The sequence below is a fragment of the Drosophila montana genome, unplaced genomic scaffold (genome assembly GCF_035044405.1).
Source record: "Drosophila montana isolate Dmon_TW-CO22-7 unplaced genomic scaffold, ASM3504440v1 contig_2081_1, whole genome shotgun sequence".
NCBI lineage: Eukaryota > Metazoa > Arthropoda > Insecta > Diptera > Drosophilidae > Drosophila > Drosophila montana.
Window position 1 is genome coordinate 2,162,742 of NW_026996991.1, and position 17,021 is coordinate 2,179,762.

Consider the following 17,021-nt stretch of genomic DNA (forward strand, 5'->3'; position numbering starts at 1 on the left):
CAGAACAAAAGTATACAATGCATTTCTTGTTCACATTTAAATTGTTTTATACTTATGTAAAAATAATGTACAGTTGTAAAATTACATACTAAAATTTTACTCGCACGAAATTTGCGTAACTTAGAAATCGATTAGAATTAAAATTATTTTGACTAAAGTTTCTTGTAAAAAGCTGATACATAATTGCGTACTTTCGTATATGTATAAGGTTTATATATATAGAAATATACATATAAATATATATATTTATATATGTATATTTATATATATTTTGATATATATATACATATTTAAATCTATATACGTATGTAGATATATATAAATTTGTATATATGTATATGCTTGTATATACCCATTATGTTGGGCGCGATTTGAATATATGAATGAAATACAATTAAAATATTTAAAATTACACATTTAAATATTTGACGCGGTTTCTGTTTACATGCAATATAACTCAGTTCGTGACACGTGCGCTGGTTGCTGAAGACACGACTACGCCCGCCCATAGCCGGGCTCACTTTTAGGACAGTGTTTGTGTAATGTGTTGGTGTTTCTTGTTCTTATTCTTGTTATACTTGGTGTAGGCAGTAAACAGTAGACAGTGATAGAGGTTGCTTTGAGGCTAATTATTTATTTTGATCTATCTACGATTGAACTCCGATTTGATAGCTGCAAGGCATATAAAAATGTGCTTTAGAAGAAATGTAAGCGCAGAAAGCTGGGATATCGAAATAGCTTACCGTCTATGATTTCGTTTTTCACTTTTTGTATCTCCAGCCGCATCTCACGCACTATCTCAGCTTTCAGGGTGTCCAGGTCGCTGTTGGACAGCGCCAGCGACAGACCATCGCCATTGACCTGCTAAGCGCGACGAGGGTCATTATCGTTAGTTTAACAAATATATAAAAATCAACTCACCTTGAGAATGGTCTCCTCGCTGGCGCTGCCGAAACGCTTGCGCATGGGACGCGGCGATTCGCCACCGCTGTTCGTTGTGTTGTTACCGCTGCCGCCACTGCCGTTGGCTCCGCCTTGTGCACTTGACGTGGTGTTGCTGCCGCCGCCACTGCTCAATTTGTGGGGCAACGTATTTGACTTTTCCCACGGCCTTTGTTTAACTTCTGGCTCAGGATCGGGCTGCACAGTGTCGAAAAGTAGTAACAAATAACCCAATATAGAAATTGTCAAATATACACAACTCACCTCCTTTTTCTCGGCCTGCGCACGACGCCGAGCGAGCGTCTTGGCCATCTCGTCCATCATGGAGGCCATGCCATTGGAGCTACGTCCAATGGTTCCATAGTTACCGCTGCCGCCGCTGGAGGTGCTGCTGCCGCTATTTTCGGGAGCGGCTGTCGTGGACTGAAAACAATCAGCAGAGCAGAAATCGATTAGCCAATGTGGTTCATTCTAATTGCACAGCACTAACGTACCTTGTTCTTTTTTAGTTTGAACTGCTGCAGCTGCGAGGCCAACGAGCCCATAAGATCGGCTTGCGGATCATCCTTCTTACCTGCGGCACCGGCACCCACAGGAGGCGGTGGTGGCGGCGGTGGTGCTCCAGGACCGCCTGATCCACCTGATGCGCCCCCCTGAGCCGGTGGCGCAGGCGGTGCCGGTGGCTGTGGTGGCGCTGGAGCTCCATTAAACATCTGTGGCGGGGCCGGCGGTGCACCACCGAATGTAGGTGGCGGTGGTGGTGGCGCCGGCGCAGCCACCTGCCCTGGACCCCCGCCTGTGCTGCTCATGCGATTGAGCGGCGGCGGCATTGGCACACCACCGCCCTGTTGCTGCATCATAGGTGGTGCCAGCGGAACTTGCCCATAAGGATTCTCCGTCTGCTGCTGCTGCTGGCCATTGTGCTGGACATACCCAGGAGCGGGCATACCCGGCGCCAGCGGTGGCTGAGGTATCAACTGCTGCTGACTGGTGTAAACGACACTATTCGAGCTGGCCGAACTCGGTATATGGGCTGGCTGCGTGGACCCATATATGGGTCCGACCCCATTCTGATGCACCGGCGGCATCGGTGGCTGTGGCTGTGTCGGGTATTGATGTAGATTGAGATTGGGATTAGAGTTTGAGAGCACATAATGGGGCTGCTGGTACTGCTGGCGGGTGGTTGTTGTGGTGGTAACGGTAACGGTAGCGATGGTGGTGGTGGTGGTGTTGGTTGTTTTGGTGGTAGTGGGTTCGGTTTAGTTTTTGGGGAAATTTCAAGCCAATTGCGGACGTGCGAATGTTTGGAATGAAATGAAACAGAAAGGTAAAAGTAGCAACATAAGCGGACCTCATCAAGCGGACCTGGCTGAACGGTACAAGCCCAAGTCGACCAAACCTACCTGTGGGGGCGCATAGCCGGCTTGCACCATCTGTGGCTGCTGCTGCTGCGTATTATAGACGGGCTGCTGTTGCTGTTGGTACTGTTGCTGCTGTTGCTGCTGCTGCTGTTGCTGCTGCTGTGTCTGACCGGGTGCAGGAGGAATTTGCATCTGTGGATTACCCTGCTGCGGCAGGCCATTGGACGTTGGCCCGTTTGAAGTGGGTCCGTAGTGCGAGCCTGGCTGTGTTGCCAATTGCTGTTGTTGCTGCGGCTGCGGCGCCGGCGGTGCGCTAAGGGAATTCCTTTTTGTGAGCAATTTGTGATGATTCGGCAGTTCGATTCGAAGATCGATTCAATGTATGTGTGTGTTAGAGAGCATGAAGTGTTAGGTATCGAGAATCGAGTATCGAGTACGACGACAACAAACAGAACGATGTGCATGTTACAGGAAAGCATGTGTGTGTTTGTGTGAGTGTGTGAAAGAGAGAAGAAAAATGAACGAAATCAAAAGATATGTCGACTGATTGATTGATAGATGACCAGTGTTGCCAATTGCCGTTCCAAAAAGAAGCTGAATTTAATGTTTAATTGCAGCTAAATTACCGTCCTCGGCAAAAATAGTTTTGCTAGATCTTGTCATTAAGATGCCAAAAAAAGGCTAAATTAGTTTAAAAATTTAGCTGCGACTTGTGAAATTAATCAAATATAGCTAGATAAAGCTAAATTGGCAACACTGTTGATGAGATGAGTGCCCTGGAACTGAAACTGTGATCATGGACCCACCTGCTGGTGCGATGATGTCCCTGCGGCGTTGGCGGACTCTGCGGTATGTTGTTCTGATTTGTCTGCGATGTTGGCGTTTGGGCCGACGGTGTTATGTGGCCGCCCATACCGTTGTTCTGTCGCAAAATTGCCGCATCTTCGCTGGTCATCGTACGGTAGCCCATATCCTCCTCGTATCCATTGCCATTTGTAGGCTGGCCGGCAGGATTGTTGACCACGCGACCACTCAGCACCTGACCACAAGCCGTTGGCGAAAGAGAATGACACAGTTAAGCATTGTTTACGGCAAGAAACAGGAGAGAAACCGACACTTACCTCCAGGGCGTGCATCATGGCCCGAGCAAAGTTCTCCGCGTCGCTCTGGCTGGAAAAGTTAAGACCGTATACATACTTGGAGTCGCGCCACTGATGAAACGTGGCCGTAGCCTGATTATATTTGAGACCCTTAAGTATAGAGCAGTTGATGACCACCTCATGGTCTTGCAGCTTGCGTCCCACCACTCGAAATGTGTTATTCTGCTGGTGATGATAGATTTGCACCTTGCTCAATCCTGACGAGCTGCCCGATGGCACCCACTTTTTCTGGTTGTCATCGTAGACCATCACAGAGGCGCGGGCGCCAATAATGCTTTGCTCACTGCAAACAAATAAAGAAAAAATACGCAAGACTAATTATTTAAGGGAGCCCAGGAAACCATTAAGATTCTTAGAGCACTAGATTAATGTATCCAAAACGAAAATTGCACCACAATCAGAAAAGCATTAGATGATTTATTCAAAGTGCAACTAACATAGACTTGACAATCCGACCACCACACCTCTGGTTTATTCTGTTTCTATTTACGTCTCGGCTTTCACAAAGTTTCACACGGTTGAACTGAAGTGCAGTGATCTCTCTGGATGAAGCTGTAGCTGGGACTGGACAGGAAGCGCTTGGCGTTCATTGTAAAGCCTCTATTCCACTGAGAAAACTGCACACCTGTCATGCAGTTGTCATTGCCGCCGCCGATTAAATAGTTCTAATGAACCTTTACGCAACCTTTAACATATTTTTTGCAGCGCATTGACAATTAAACCGGGAAAACTAAACACGATGCCATAGAAGAGTTTCAAATATGCTGCAAGCATGACGTTGAAGGCAAGAACATGGATCTCAGTCTCTGCAACGAGTTGCAAGAGTTAATGACAGCCTCAACTGAAACAAAAACAAAACGAGTTACGATCGCCGTCTTTTTGCTCTGTCTAGAGCTGGCTTCAGTATTCTGGCAGCCAGCAAAACTTGGCCTGTCTAAAAGTTGACTTGTTTTGCACTTAAATGGAGCCCGATATCAAGCGCTATGCGCGAGGGAAGTGAGGAAAATGGCCGAGAAGCAAGTCCACAGCTGTGCGGCCTTATATAACAAACGTACTGTGTTGGGGTAGTTGGTCATTTACGGCATACGATGATGTGATTCGTGGAACGAAAGTGAAGTTTATCTATGAGATACGTGTAATTTGTTAGATACCAACAGGGACGAGACGCGGATTATCTTACTCTCTCATACTGGCTGGCATTCCCCAACGATTTACAGGCTCCGGCACCGAGTGCGTCGCTCCAAATGAACAGCAAGAAAGTGGGAGGTTTACTCAGTGATTGGAAATGAGCATGTGGTCAGGTAATGAGATTAATGCAAATTACATTCCATTCATGTGGGTCGTTTAAAGACTTCATTACGGCGGACGCAGGTGAAATTTTGTGTTTATATTTCGTTTTGAGCTCGAGTTGTGGATTAATTCGTGCGTTAAGTTTAATGCACATTTCCAGCACGAAAGCAATTTTCTTTATAGGTTTAAATTTTCGCTCAATTATATACAGTTACGAGCACATTTGTAGCAGGTCGACACGGGAAAGCCCTCTGCGATCCAAATTTAACTTTGGATATACGCAGAAAATCTGAACTTTGCCTGTGATACGACGGGATGGGCAAGGGAAATATGTAATGGAAAATATTTAGAAATTGGATCACGTTTTAAGATCTGTAACCTGTAGAAAAAGGACGTTCAAATTGAAAAACTGATCTCAGAGAAGAATGAAAAATAATATGAAAAGAAGAACATACGTTAAACTTGTTGGGCCCCCAATTAATTTATATTTGACCGAATTATGGCGACGTTGAGGGATGCGTTGTACGTGTTGCTGTTGCTGTTGTTGCTGCTGTTGCTGTTGTTGTTGTTGTTGTGTTTGGTGGTTTTGTTGTTGCAGTAGCAAATAATGATGAATGTTGCTATAGAGATGCTGATTTGCGGCTGTTGTTGTTGTTGAACGTGGCGCTCTAATTGAGAACGACATAGAGCTGGTCAGTCTGGACGGAGCAAAAGCAGGGACAGCGGAGCAATTGGATGTGGAAGCTGGGTCAGCGTTAGCTGATATCGGGTTGGTCACTGAACGAGACTGGGACGGGAGCGGGGACTGGGGCAGAGCTACGCACTTGCGTAAAGTAGAAAATATAGCAGTCGATGTGGATAAAGTGTGGGCAGGGACAGGGACAGGGGCAGATACTGTGGGAGTGGCTGGGCTAGCTATCAAGACAGAGTTTGTGGTCGCGGTGGATAATGATGTTGATGTTGATGTTGATGATGATAATGATGCATCGACATGTCTGCTGTGCATTGCACCAACATCTTCGCCCGTCGGTACGTACAAGGACTGGTCATTGACTACCGATTGTGTCCATGTGGGCGCCTCATAGATGGGCGTGGGCGTGCCATGGGCCATGGGCAACTGCAACACAAGTTGCTCATGCTCATGATAGGCCGTGGCACTGCGCTGGCGCAACAAAAGATCCTGCTGGTAATGATGGTACATGGGATGGCGATAGTCCAGCTGATCCAGTTCCTGCAGCTCCCGAACGCTGTAGTAATCCCTGCCAGCCGCCGGCAGACTTCGGCCCTTGGGCGATGCCCTATTGTAAAGACTTTGGCTGCGCTTGATCAGCAGATCGGGATCCGGTTGTTCCTCGTTTGCCTGGAACTCGCACATGGCCAGCTTTGCATTGGCGGACTGATGATAGGCCAGAATGGGTCCAGCTACTGCGACACTAGCATTGGACTTCTTGCTCGTAAACGAGGTTTTGGCATAGAGTTTCTTCATGGCCATTAAGTAATAGCAAACATTTGCACACAAACACGGTTCCTCACACAAGCGTTCGGTCACACGATCACAGCACTCAATAAATAAATGGAATTGATGTTTGTCTAGGTTCGCTTCGTTCTCAAACTATCGTATGTGCAGCCGTGGCTGGTGCTTGCGGCTGATCGTAATCGAACCTCAATTGAGACTGAACGCGCCAAACAAGTCTCGGCCTGAACTTGGCCCCAGAAAGAGAGAGAGAAACAGAGAGCGTGGAGTCTGCCAAGCCACTCACAGAACGGCCACTCGACTCGCGGTGAGCCGAAGATGAAAGAGCAACAAGAAAAGAGCAGACAGCGAGAGCGCGCAGGGCAGAGCGAATCGACGATCACCGATCACGGCCGAGAGTCTGTGTAATTACACTTGCCAGACAATAAAATAATGAGATGTGCTACTGAGATCCATCCGTAGTCTAGCCGGCCCATAGATCCCTTAATATTGTTTGGTCTTCTCTTCAGTATTATTCGGTTCCCACTTGACGATGCAATTAAAATCCCGCTCACATCGCATCGCATCGCAGCTTAAGCTCAGCTCTAGACAGCCTTCCTCCCTTCCCCAGTTGCCCATTCTGTCAGATAGTCTAGTCGCTCAGATCAGTCAGTAGATCAGTCCGTCCTTCTCTCTGCGATAATTACTTAAGAAACGAGCTCAATAATTTATATTTCCCCCCGAGCGACTATAAAGTTCTTTTTTCTTTTCAGCTGTTTTGTTGAGGCGGCAAAGCAGTAAGTAGGAAGCAAGTTGGCAGGAGGAGATTGGGGGTAATTCACAGCTTGTGGCATGCCATGAAAAATTCATACAAATACAAAAACATATACGTAGTAAGTCTGTCTCGCTGCCGAGCTATAGAGCTGCCTGCGGTTGAGTAACTGAATCAGTTTGAATTTTTTGTTCCACAACAATTCTTAAGCGTACATTTCCAATTAACATGGTATTTATCTATTTAGAATGTTGTTGCTCTTAGAGCTCGTTATAATGCGCGCGTCTGGTCTTTAAAGCTGTGTGTGATTTTTGTATGATTTCAGCTACGATTATTCTGCGGCTTAATGGCTTTGTAAAAACGGGCTAGGCCTGGCAGGCCACAACTCGCACTCGTGCTCGTACTCGAATTTAACACTCTATAGATCAAGCCGTGGCTTAAATGATTTGGCAATTTTTCGGCTATAGCGTCTTTATTAGTTTATAAAAGGGCTACACGGCGAACATGGCAACAGATGTAGGAATGTAAACTCTTGCTGAAATCATTCAATACTTTTCCAATCCTCCAGCATCAAACAGATTTGATTTAGTCTCGAATTTGTTTCTCTTTATCGTGCTTTACTCTTTACATATTTGATTCAAATAGCTCCCGAGTTACCTATTCCAAAAAGTATAAGCAAATGATTCAGCAATGCGACTCACTATGTCGGTCGTCGCTCTTGAACTGTTTCTATTTTGGAAGCATTACTCAACTATGAGATAAAAATGCACTGGCTGAGTGAATACGTTGCAATTAGACCGGAATTCAAGGGCTTTAGGGAGATCTGTGCACTTCAAATCAATTAAACAATTAAAGTAACCCCGAACTTTCAAGAGCTGCACAGTCATTTTCTCAGTACATCATTGAGAGAGATCGAAGCGATATATTCTACTTTGGGGCATATCCCACCTTTAATTGCAAATTCCACTGCGGAGAGTGTACTGTAATGGGCTAAGCTAAACTGGGCAAACAGAGCTGAACCAAAAGCTGAGGGCCCAGTTTAAAGCGTGCCGAATTTCCGCGGAGACTACACGGCAACGGCAATAAATGATGACACACCCAGAAAATGAGCCCCAAATTGACTGCGTTTTTGCTTATGAATCAGTTATCAAGCAGAACGGGGACAAATGCCCTGACTAAGCACACAGTCCGACTTGGCAGGAAGCCACCGGATGTGCCACTCCCCGGTCGCGTAAACGTCATTTGGCTAAACAAATTATGGGTATTAAAATAGATAACTCCAGGCCTCTAAGGGCTGGGCCCCACATAGTTTCGCTGACCTATAAACTTTTGGTAGCTTTAATGTAGGCAGGTATTCCGTAGTGAAATTGTACCGGCCCTAGTTGGACACATGCCAATTGAAAAGTCGCTAGCAGCATCAATATCGTCAATTGGGTTAACCAATGACAGTTAGAATGACAGCGAGAGTGTCATAATTGAAATGTCCTTGAATGGAATCGAACGTCGTGGCGTCTGATAAATTACAATAACTTTGCGACAATGTAATATATCTTTAAATATATACACATTTATAAATATACATAAGATGAAATCAAACTTGAAATTCGATGTGGCACTTACGTCATTTCGTTTTTATTTGTTTTTGTTTGTTTTTGTTACTGTTGCTTAAGAGGAAACCGGGCGGACTTTTGATGTATGGAGCGGGGTTAGTTGTGCTTCGCTTGGCTTCCACCAGGTGGTGCTCGTCTCCTCGCTTTTTCTCGTTAATTATATTTATGATATCTGTAAATGTATTAAAACAGAATATCCCGGTTAAACGTTCAACTGTACGACACTTTTTAAAGAAGAGATGTCCATAAACACAGTTTTATGCCTGAGCCTAGGTAACAAATCGATGAAATGAGACCTTGAGATTAAAGCTAGCCCCATGAATTAGCTAAAGTAACCGTCGAATGACAGCAAACGAAAGTAGCTGCAGATAATAATAATAATATTAGCGAAAACCAAGCCATGCTAATACAAACCGCAGAGACTTAATTTAAATACAACCGTCGATAGACAATGAGGCTTATTTACTTTATCTTTCTTTTAAACACGAAAATATCTTTATAAACTGTGGCGAGAATAATGAAGACAACAGATAGCTAAGCTCATTTGCATTAGAAATGCAAGCAGCGTCCCTTGTCTAATGAATACGGTCAATAAATAATTCTAAAGACCTAACTAGGCAAAACCACCGAATTGCTTCGGGGCCGTACAACGCATAAATGCAGCCAGAGCTACGCGAAATTTGTGTCACGCTCCTAAAAAGGTTTTTGACCCAGTTTTGTACGTCGCCTCCTCCACCGACATAGAGCATGGAGCATTGTTTGCGTCATAGTTAGCTAATAACCTGCCCTTAGCGCGACTTTGTAATCGTTATGCGGGCTCGTTACTCCAACGTCCGCTTTGTTGCCGGAAGTGTTCAGAGAGCGCAAAATTCATTGAGTATAGTTTATCACAGCGACCACATTTGCGATGTAATTATCAACTACTTCTGGCCTGTAAACTCATTCTCTGTCTGTAAGTTATTAGGCGACAAATCGACTTACTCGTTCGGTCTAGTGAGAGAAATCTCCAAAAATAGCTTTGTGCTGATTCGAGCAATAATAAAAATGAAACAATTGGCACTCGCACATGTGGGAAATATGATAGCATTTGACGAGTCAATTTTCTTGAATATATGTAATTACATTGTTGGCTAAGCAAACAAATCCCACAAAGCCATTGAAGAGTTCGTTGAGCGTTAAGCGGGATAGAGGCACATGTTCTGCTTCTTTTGCTTTTTTGCGTTTACCAGGATAGATCCTGTCCCGACTCGTGGGCAGTTAAAATGTAAACTTCGGATGAGGGGTTCTACAAACACCCCTTAAAACCAGTCGTAACTTGCTGTCATTGCTCAATTTGCTTACTTTGGGGGGTGGCAAGTAAGCCAAACCGATCGGAAGCAGACAGGCCGGTACACAAACATGAAAACTGTTTGTTTTACGCACTTAACCCGAAGGCAATGCATCCGGCTTCCGGCGCAAGGGTTAGTAGTTCCGAGCTCCAAATACCGTGCTCCCATCTCTAGCCTGTTATTTTTTTCATTGTCATTTTGTCGACAAAATAAACGAAAAACATTTCCAGGAATTTGCATGACTCCTACGTGACGTTCAGAATGATGTCAGTTGGCAAGTCACAACTTCAACCCTATTCCGATACCAGTCACAGTTTTCCGTTTTCTTCTTTGCAAAGGACACCAAATGTTTGCACTCAAAACAAAAACAAATTAATGTGCCGCATTGCACATGGAAATTTCCCGCATTTGTTTTGTGTCTTGGTTGTTCGCGTGACTCGTTGGATTGTCAAATTGACGCGGTATTTGTAATTTGACAGCTTCAAAAGCAAACATTGACACATTAACGCAACTTGCAATTCCACCTCTAACATCATCCCTCTCCAATACTATCCCAAGGAGAGTAATCCGTGTTCATTATCATATTTTAGTCTGTCAATCCAAGCCAACACAACTTCTAATGAGCCCCCGCATAGAGCTCTGTTGCCGCAGCCGTCCATTCGTCTTTTTTAGCACTCGCTTTGGAGCTCAATCTGGCCAAGGCGAATGCGTCGCAGTTGATATGGTCAAGCAGATCGCAAACGGGTTTTCCAAGCAACGCAGGCAGTCACCTTTGCATTTGTCTACCTCTGCTCTCTTGGGTTGGGCAAAAGTTTGCTTTAGTTTGGATTGCGACTGAATTTGGGTCGCTGTCCTGGCTGTGACTTCAGCATTGTGCGCTGTTTACCAAATCGACTTAAGCTGAATTTGCCAAGGCACGAGGCACCCAGCGGCTGCTGCTGCCAAAATCTATAAGGCGAATCATTCAGAAGACTAAAAGACTCCCAGGCATATCAAAATCGGCAGCCAAGCGTCAAGCCTTTTGCATTTTGCCATGGCTTCTCACGGCTTCTCAGCTCAGCTGCTAACAAACTATGTTTGCATCTACAAGCAATTAATTTGTTGTAATCCAGTCTGAACTTTGCCTACATTTGTCTTGAGATTGTGGGCATTGTTAGGCTAGGCCGGGGGGCTACCATATTGCTTTCGCAAATCGACCCAAGATGAATCTAAAATCAATCGACTGAAACACACATATTTAAAATCTGGTATTTATCGCTTTAGCAGTTATGATTGTACACAATTTTTATGAGCTGTTGTAGTTGTCATTTTGCCTCAATGGTGAACAGCGCATCAATTTAATGAAGCGATGCAACTCGAACCGAAAAAATTTGAGTAACTATTATATAATGCTAATAACAAATAACAAATACCAAAAATGAAATGAAATAGGGCGCAACAAAAGACGAAAAATATCTATTATTACATTACACACAACAATGGGCTTCGGCCTAGACTTTTCCCTCAGCCGAACTGCCACTTCTAAGCCGCTCGAGTTGATTCCAGCACAGTGCAGACAGCCCACAAAGTTCAAGTGAGAAGCGGACATATCATAATCATAATATAATCAGCTAGCACCTAGAAAGAGGGTAGAAATCAACGAAGTATGGAAATGTGCAGCAGCGACAAACATCAATTTAGCGCAAAATAACAATAATAACCATAACAGAAAAAGCTTGCACGAATGTCAAATACCCAGTAACGAAAAAATAATTCGATTCACTTAAATCTATTTCCTACCATTTTACTAATTCATCACTGTTTACAAACTACAAGCATTTGTTAATGTTTGTCTTAGATATTGGGGAGCACATCACTCCCAAAAATCCTGGCACCTTGGTAACGTTGCATCAAGTGTCGCCAACTGAGCTTTGTGTGCGTGTGTGTGTGTGTGTGTGTAAGCAGAAGTATTTGGATGCAATCAAAACGAAAAGAAAACTTTGCCGTCACCTTTTAGTTGGGAAAAACAAAAAGCAACCCGCCGCTTGGCTGTAAATTGTCTGATTCAGCACCAGTCACAGCAACCGTCCCAGACCGAGCGGAAGCACTTCAAGTGCTTGCAATTCCTCTTTGAGCATAGTCAGTGCGGAGACGGAATGGAGACTACAGGGAGGAGGTACAGGAGCCCTACAGCTATTGACTTCATATCAACTTTGGTCACTGTGGCAGTTCAATTTAATACTTCTTCCCACTTCGAGTTTTTTTTTATTTAATCAGCGTATGTGGCTCTTCCCGTTTCAACTGACGGTGCCGAGCGGCAATGTCAATGGAATGGAGAGATAAAAATGAGAATAAACATTTTAATTTTAATATGATGTATTTTTGTTTTTAAACTACACTTTCGCAATTGCCTCTTTCCATTTACGCAAGAAAAAAGGTATTTTAGAATATGAATTCCAAGCAACGTATTTCTAGCCACGTTGATTATTTGATTTTTAAATAACAAATATCAATCTTTACTTGGAATTTTATATTATATATTGATATATATTATCGTTATAATTCAACTTAAACTTGCAAGATATCTGAGTGCTGTATTTAACTGCCGCTGCGAATAGCCGAGCGTTAGACCGTAACGTTAGTACAAAACAAAAAAAAAACACCAAGAGAGGAGGAGGTAATTTAGTAAAAGAATCAGCCGGAACAGAGCAGCAACTTCGGCAAATGTCTATGTTCGAGTCTGTTTGTTGTGGTAAAATTTCTAGGCCGTAAAAAATGGTTTAACAGCGCGCCAATTGCTTTAGAAATATAACTTGTTAAAGGCGGAGTTGTATAGTACATATGTAGATATACACATTTATATAATAAATGGAACACAACAGGTATTTGAAGAGACTCGCTTGCTCTGCAATGCTCTTGACCGTATCTATTTTATAAAATACTTACTTTGGACTGGAAAAACGTAACAATTACATGTGTATATATTTGCATATATACAATAACTAGATTAAAAGCTCTAATAACAAGCAAAGTAGAGTGGAGATTTCATTTAACTTTTTGATAGTATCATTTGCTTTAAATGTGTATACTACTCGAATAAAGCTGACAAAACTTTTTATATATATTACATATTCCTGCTGAATTTCGCTAAGTGCATTGCTCAGCGAGTGGAGTCCGCTGCTTTTTTAACTCGAATTTCACTGCATTTATTTTGCATTTTTCCGCATGTAGGCGCGTGTTTGATTCTGTGTATATTGCTTAGGATTGTGAATGATAATTTTCGTTCATTTAATGTGCACTGTTTGTTGGTACTCGAGCCAATGCAATGGCCTCCAATCCAAAGCCAAAGCCAAAGCTATAACAGCCAAGACAGTGGAAAGAAACGCCAGAAAAGCTGCCGCTTAAGCGAATTTCATTCTCCGTTCTGCTTATCTGTGCAGTTCGTATATTTGTATCTACAATTTATGCCATTTGAGCGGTATATTTATCACGCATATGAATATATTATACACTCTCAGGCCCATCGGTTTTCATGTGCATAGTCCATAATCTACGATGCTTTCCTCTGCGGGTAATGCGCATTAAAAAGGAAACAGCTTTTTCTCCGATATTTCACAGACAGCACAATTGCGCTTGATGTGGAGCTATTGCTTTGTTCGGCGAAGAAATTCTCAAACCGAAACGGGATTATCTGACCATTAGCATTAGCATTAGCTAATTGCTGCCTAAAAAATATCCGAGCTGACATTCCATTTGGAAAACTTACATAAAAATCCCAGTGCACGTTTAAATTGCAAATGAAATACAAGAAGAAAACCCCCTTTCTTTCAGCAAAACCAAAGCGAATCAATAATAAACAAATTATTAAATAAACAAATTTAAAATAAGGCAGCGAAAAATTATTTAGCTGATATTGTATGTATGTAGGTAAGAGTCATATAAGGTATGAGCTCCCATAAAAATCAAAACACGTTTCATGCATCCGATGGGCAGAGACGAAGACGGGCAGGCCCAAGAAGACTCATGAATTCCAATGAATTATGCAGGTGACGATGGCGCACCATAAAATTGATTATAAGTATACATTGTTTACAGTTTAAGGGAAATAGCTATGCAGCTGTTCCTATATTTATTATAGTTGTGGCATTAATAAAGTCATTCGACAAAAGTGTCAATATGATCATCTACCGACAAATGGAAGGAGCCCAGCGGTAACAGAGCATCTGACCACCCAGTATAATGTCAGGCAGATTTAAATAAAGAGGCTGGATTTTTTTCTAACCCGCATTGTGAAGCCTCAGCGAAAATAAGTAAGCAGACAACAGGAAATATAGTTTTATTGAATGCTGCGTGGGAGCAGGGTCACACTGGCGAGCAAAGCGAAAAACTTAAATACATTTGCGCGACAGTCAGAGTTCAGTGCATTGATCTGCATTCTGGCTGCTATGACACGCGTTAAAGTTTAGTCACAAAGCAAAACAAGTTGGGGCAAGTTAATGATTCAGAGCAGTCGCCGCTACGAACACATAAACAAAACAGAAATAAAACCAGGGATAAACCACAAGGAGAAGACACGAATACTTGGAAAACTTGTGGCGATTTCTAAGATTTTTTTTATTCAAAGTTTTAGTCATCGTTAAAAATGCCGAAAAGCAAACTGAAAGTGAACACAACTACGAGAAGATGCGTAAATAGGGCGCAAACATACCGAAAAGGGGACGGATGGCTGATAAAAAAAAAAAGAGAAGTATAAACCGCACACATATTTCGATTTGGTTCTTATCTTATCTAGTAGTTGCGTGACTCCAATAGCAGCTGCTGCTGCTGCTGCTTATGACTGGGTGGGCAACGTTGTTTAACTTGTTTATACCATAAATTATTCACAAAAAAAGGGCAGCCATTTGTTAGCAGGAGCCGCTATGCAACACTGGCAAGCAACTACAGCAACAAAAACAACAGCAAAATATAAGTATTTTTGAAATACGAAATCTGGCAACACGAATAAATTCAATTTTGCAAGCGTCAATAACAAATTGCGTACTTTGATTTACTTACTGTATGTTTTTTGTTTTTGTTTCTGAACGGGTTTTGATGTTTGGCTATTTTGTTTTAGTCTATCGGTGTACATGTCGGTGTGTGTGTGTATGCGAGAGAGCTGCGGGTCTTTGGCCCGCTTCATTTGGCAGCGAACGAACAAAAAAAAAAAGAGTGAGTCATGTGGCGACTCCAGTGATGCAACTTGGCTGTCTTTTCGTGGGTGGCAAAGGAAGGGTAGAGAGATATGTGAGGGAGCCCGGATCGTGTCTCTGCGGTGCATTGACATTTAAATGCTGCAAAGAGGAGAATGCAAACCCCACTTTGGCTCGCATAAATTAAAGTTCAAACAAACACGATAAAGATGAAAGAGAAGTATAAATATCAATAGCCCCACCCGCGTCGCCTTGCTCTCTTTATCAGGCTCTCGCCTCTTTCCTCTTACATTCACTCTCAAATTGGCAACGCTGGATATTTGTTTGTTTGGCAACATTTATAAGGAATTGGAGAGTAGTGCACGAGAGAGAGAAAGAGCATATCAATATAAGAGCCTGCGCCCAGCAACACAAAAACAAGCACCAAAAACGAGAACAACAAAAGAGGAAGGCTGCCAACGCGGTGGAGCCGTCGGGGGAAATGCACAAAAACAATTAAAGCTGGCGCAGGACAAATCCAACACACACACACACAAACACGCGACACACACAAAATATAAAATGAATGCAAAAACTGGTTTAGACGCTGCAGACGCGACAGCTGTTAAAGTCTCCAATCGCCCGATGAGTAGGTAGAAAATGGGAAATACGCAAATTTAAATTATTTACCCAAACGGCATAATTATTATTCTGCTATGCACACACTCACAGCCGCATGCGAAAAAGGGCGTGTTGTGTGAAAGAATAAGCAAAAAGGGGAGCAGAAGTGAAGCAGCAGCTATCGACGTCGCTGCCACAGCAGCCGCCGAACTAAAAAGGGAGCACAAAGCGGAAGTCGTGGGCAAAAACATGCGCAGAAAATGCAACGGCCGTCGACAGGGCTAAATTCTGCTCTAGATCTCCGCAGACACAGATTATAAATAAATTTAAAACAAAAACTTACCACATCATTTTCGTTAATTCCACAGTGAAAATGCGTTGGTGTTAGTATCTGCTGCCTAGCAGCTACTCCCTTTTTCCTGCTGTTGCAAGCACGCACACGCACACACTCAAATCGAGTGGCGGCGGGCAAAGACAGCACAAACTAATCGCCGATAAAAGTGCTTGCTGCGTGTCTTTCCAGGGTTTCTTAGTTAAATTTTTTTGTTTTGTTACAACAGGAAAGAAGCCGCAATTTTAATTCAATTTGTTTAGTTTTCGGCAGCACTTTACTCGAACATCACTTACACAAACAAACACACACACGCACACACATTAACGGAGAGCGAAAAACTAAACTCCTTTTCAAGGAGTAGAGACACAATTTTTTCGGCTACTTCGTTTTATACTGCAACTCCGTTTTTTTCGATGCAGTTTTAAAAAGAACTTTGCACGGGTGTTTTGCAAAGATTAATACTGCTTCTGTTCGCCTTGCGATTGCGATTTTGTGACTTTTTGTTCACGACGCGATTAATTCGAATTAATTTTGGTCAAATTGCGACAGCGACAACAACACACCAGCGCCATATTTGATCTGATGTAAAAAGTAATGTACCAGGGCAGCCCTGGTTTAACAGCGACCAAGATATTAACATTTTCTAAAATGTATTAACAGCGAGTTCCTAGCAAATTTGCCGTTACAAGTTTTTATGTATTTTAATCAAAACTATTAATGTTGCATATTGCCTTAAATTGCTATAAATTACTCAAAACATAAATAAAAATATAATATTCCAGTATTTTGCTAGTTTGAGAGAATAATTAGAATTTAACAGCTGCTAACTAGATCCAAATAACACACATGTGTTATTGAACAGCGGCATAACAGGGTATCGCTGTCGAAAAATCGATTTTTCTATGTTATATAAGATTGCGATAAATTTACTTCGCAGGGTAAAATCGATAGTTCGAGTTTATTAAAGCAATAACAGAGTGCACACACTGACCTCGACGGTGAC

At 42.9% G+C, this 17,021-nt stretch overlaps 1 protein-coding gene across 9 annotated transcripts; it reads right to left on the reverse strand.

Annotated features, from left to right (window-relative positions):
• Positions 1-402: 402 nt before the first annotated feature.
• On the reverse strand, positions 403-16,605 carry ena (enabled). Of its 9 annotated transcripts, XM_064679851.1 has the most exons (10): positions 16,028-16,605; positions 8,599-8,760; positions 3,425-3,746; positions 3,110-3,342; positions 2,346-2,628; positions 1,437-2,114; positions 1,207-1,365; positions 922-1,140; positions 744-864; positions 403-672 (listed from the first exon to the last, which is right to left on the reverse strand). In XM_064679851.1, the coding sequence occupies exons 2-10, from the start codon at positions 8,601-8,603 to the stop codon at positions 644-646; spliced, it is 2,049 nt and encodes a 682-aa protein (XP_064535921.1). In that variant the 5' UTR covers positions 8,604-8,760; positions 16,028-16,605; the 3' UTR covers positions 403-643. The 9 variants fall into 9 exon arrangements, with proteins under 9 accessions (XP_064535921.1, XP_064535919.1, XP_064535917.1 ...); XM_064679849.1 differs by lacking the exon at positions 8,599-8,760; XM_064679847.1 differs by lacking the exons at positions 8,599-8,760; positions 16,028-16,605 and adding an exon at positions 5,791-6,260 and having other exon boundaries at positions 744-861; positions 2,346-2,616.
• Between the last annotated feature and the right edge of the window lie 416 nt (positions 16,606-17,021).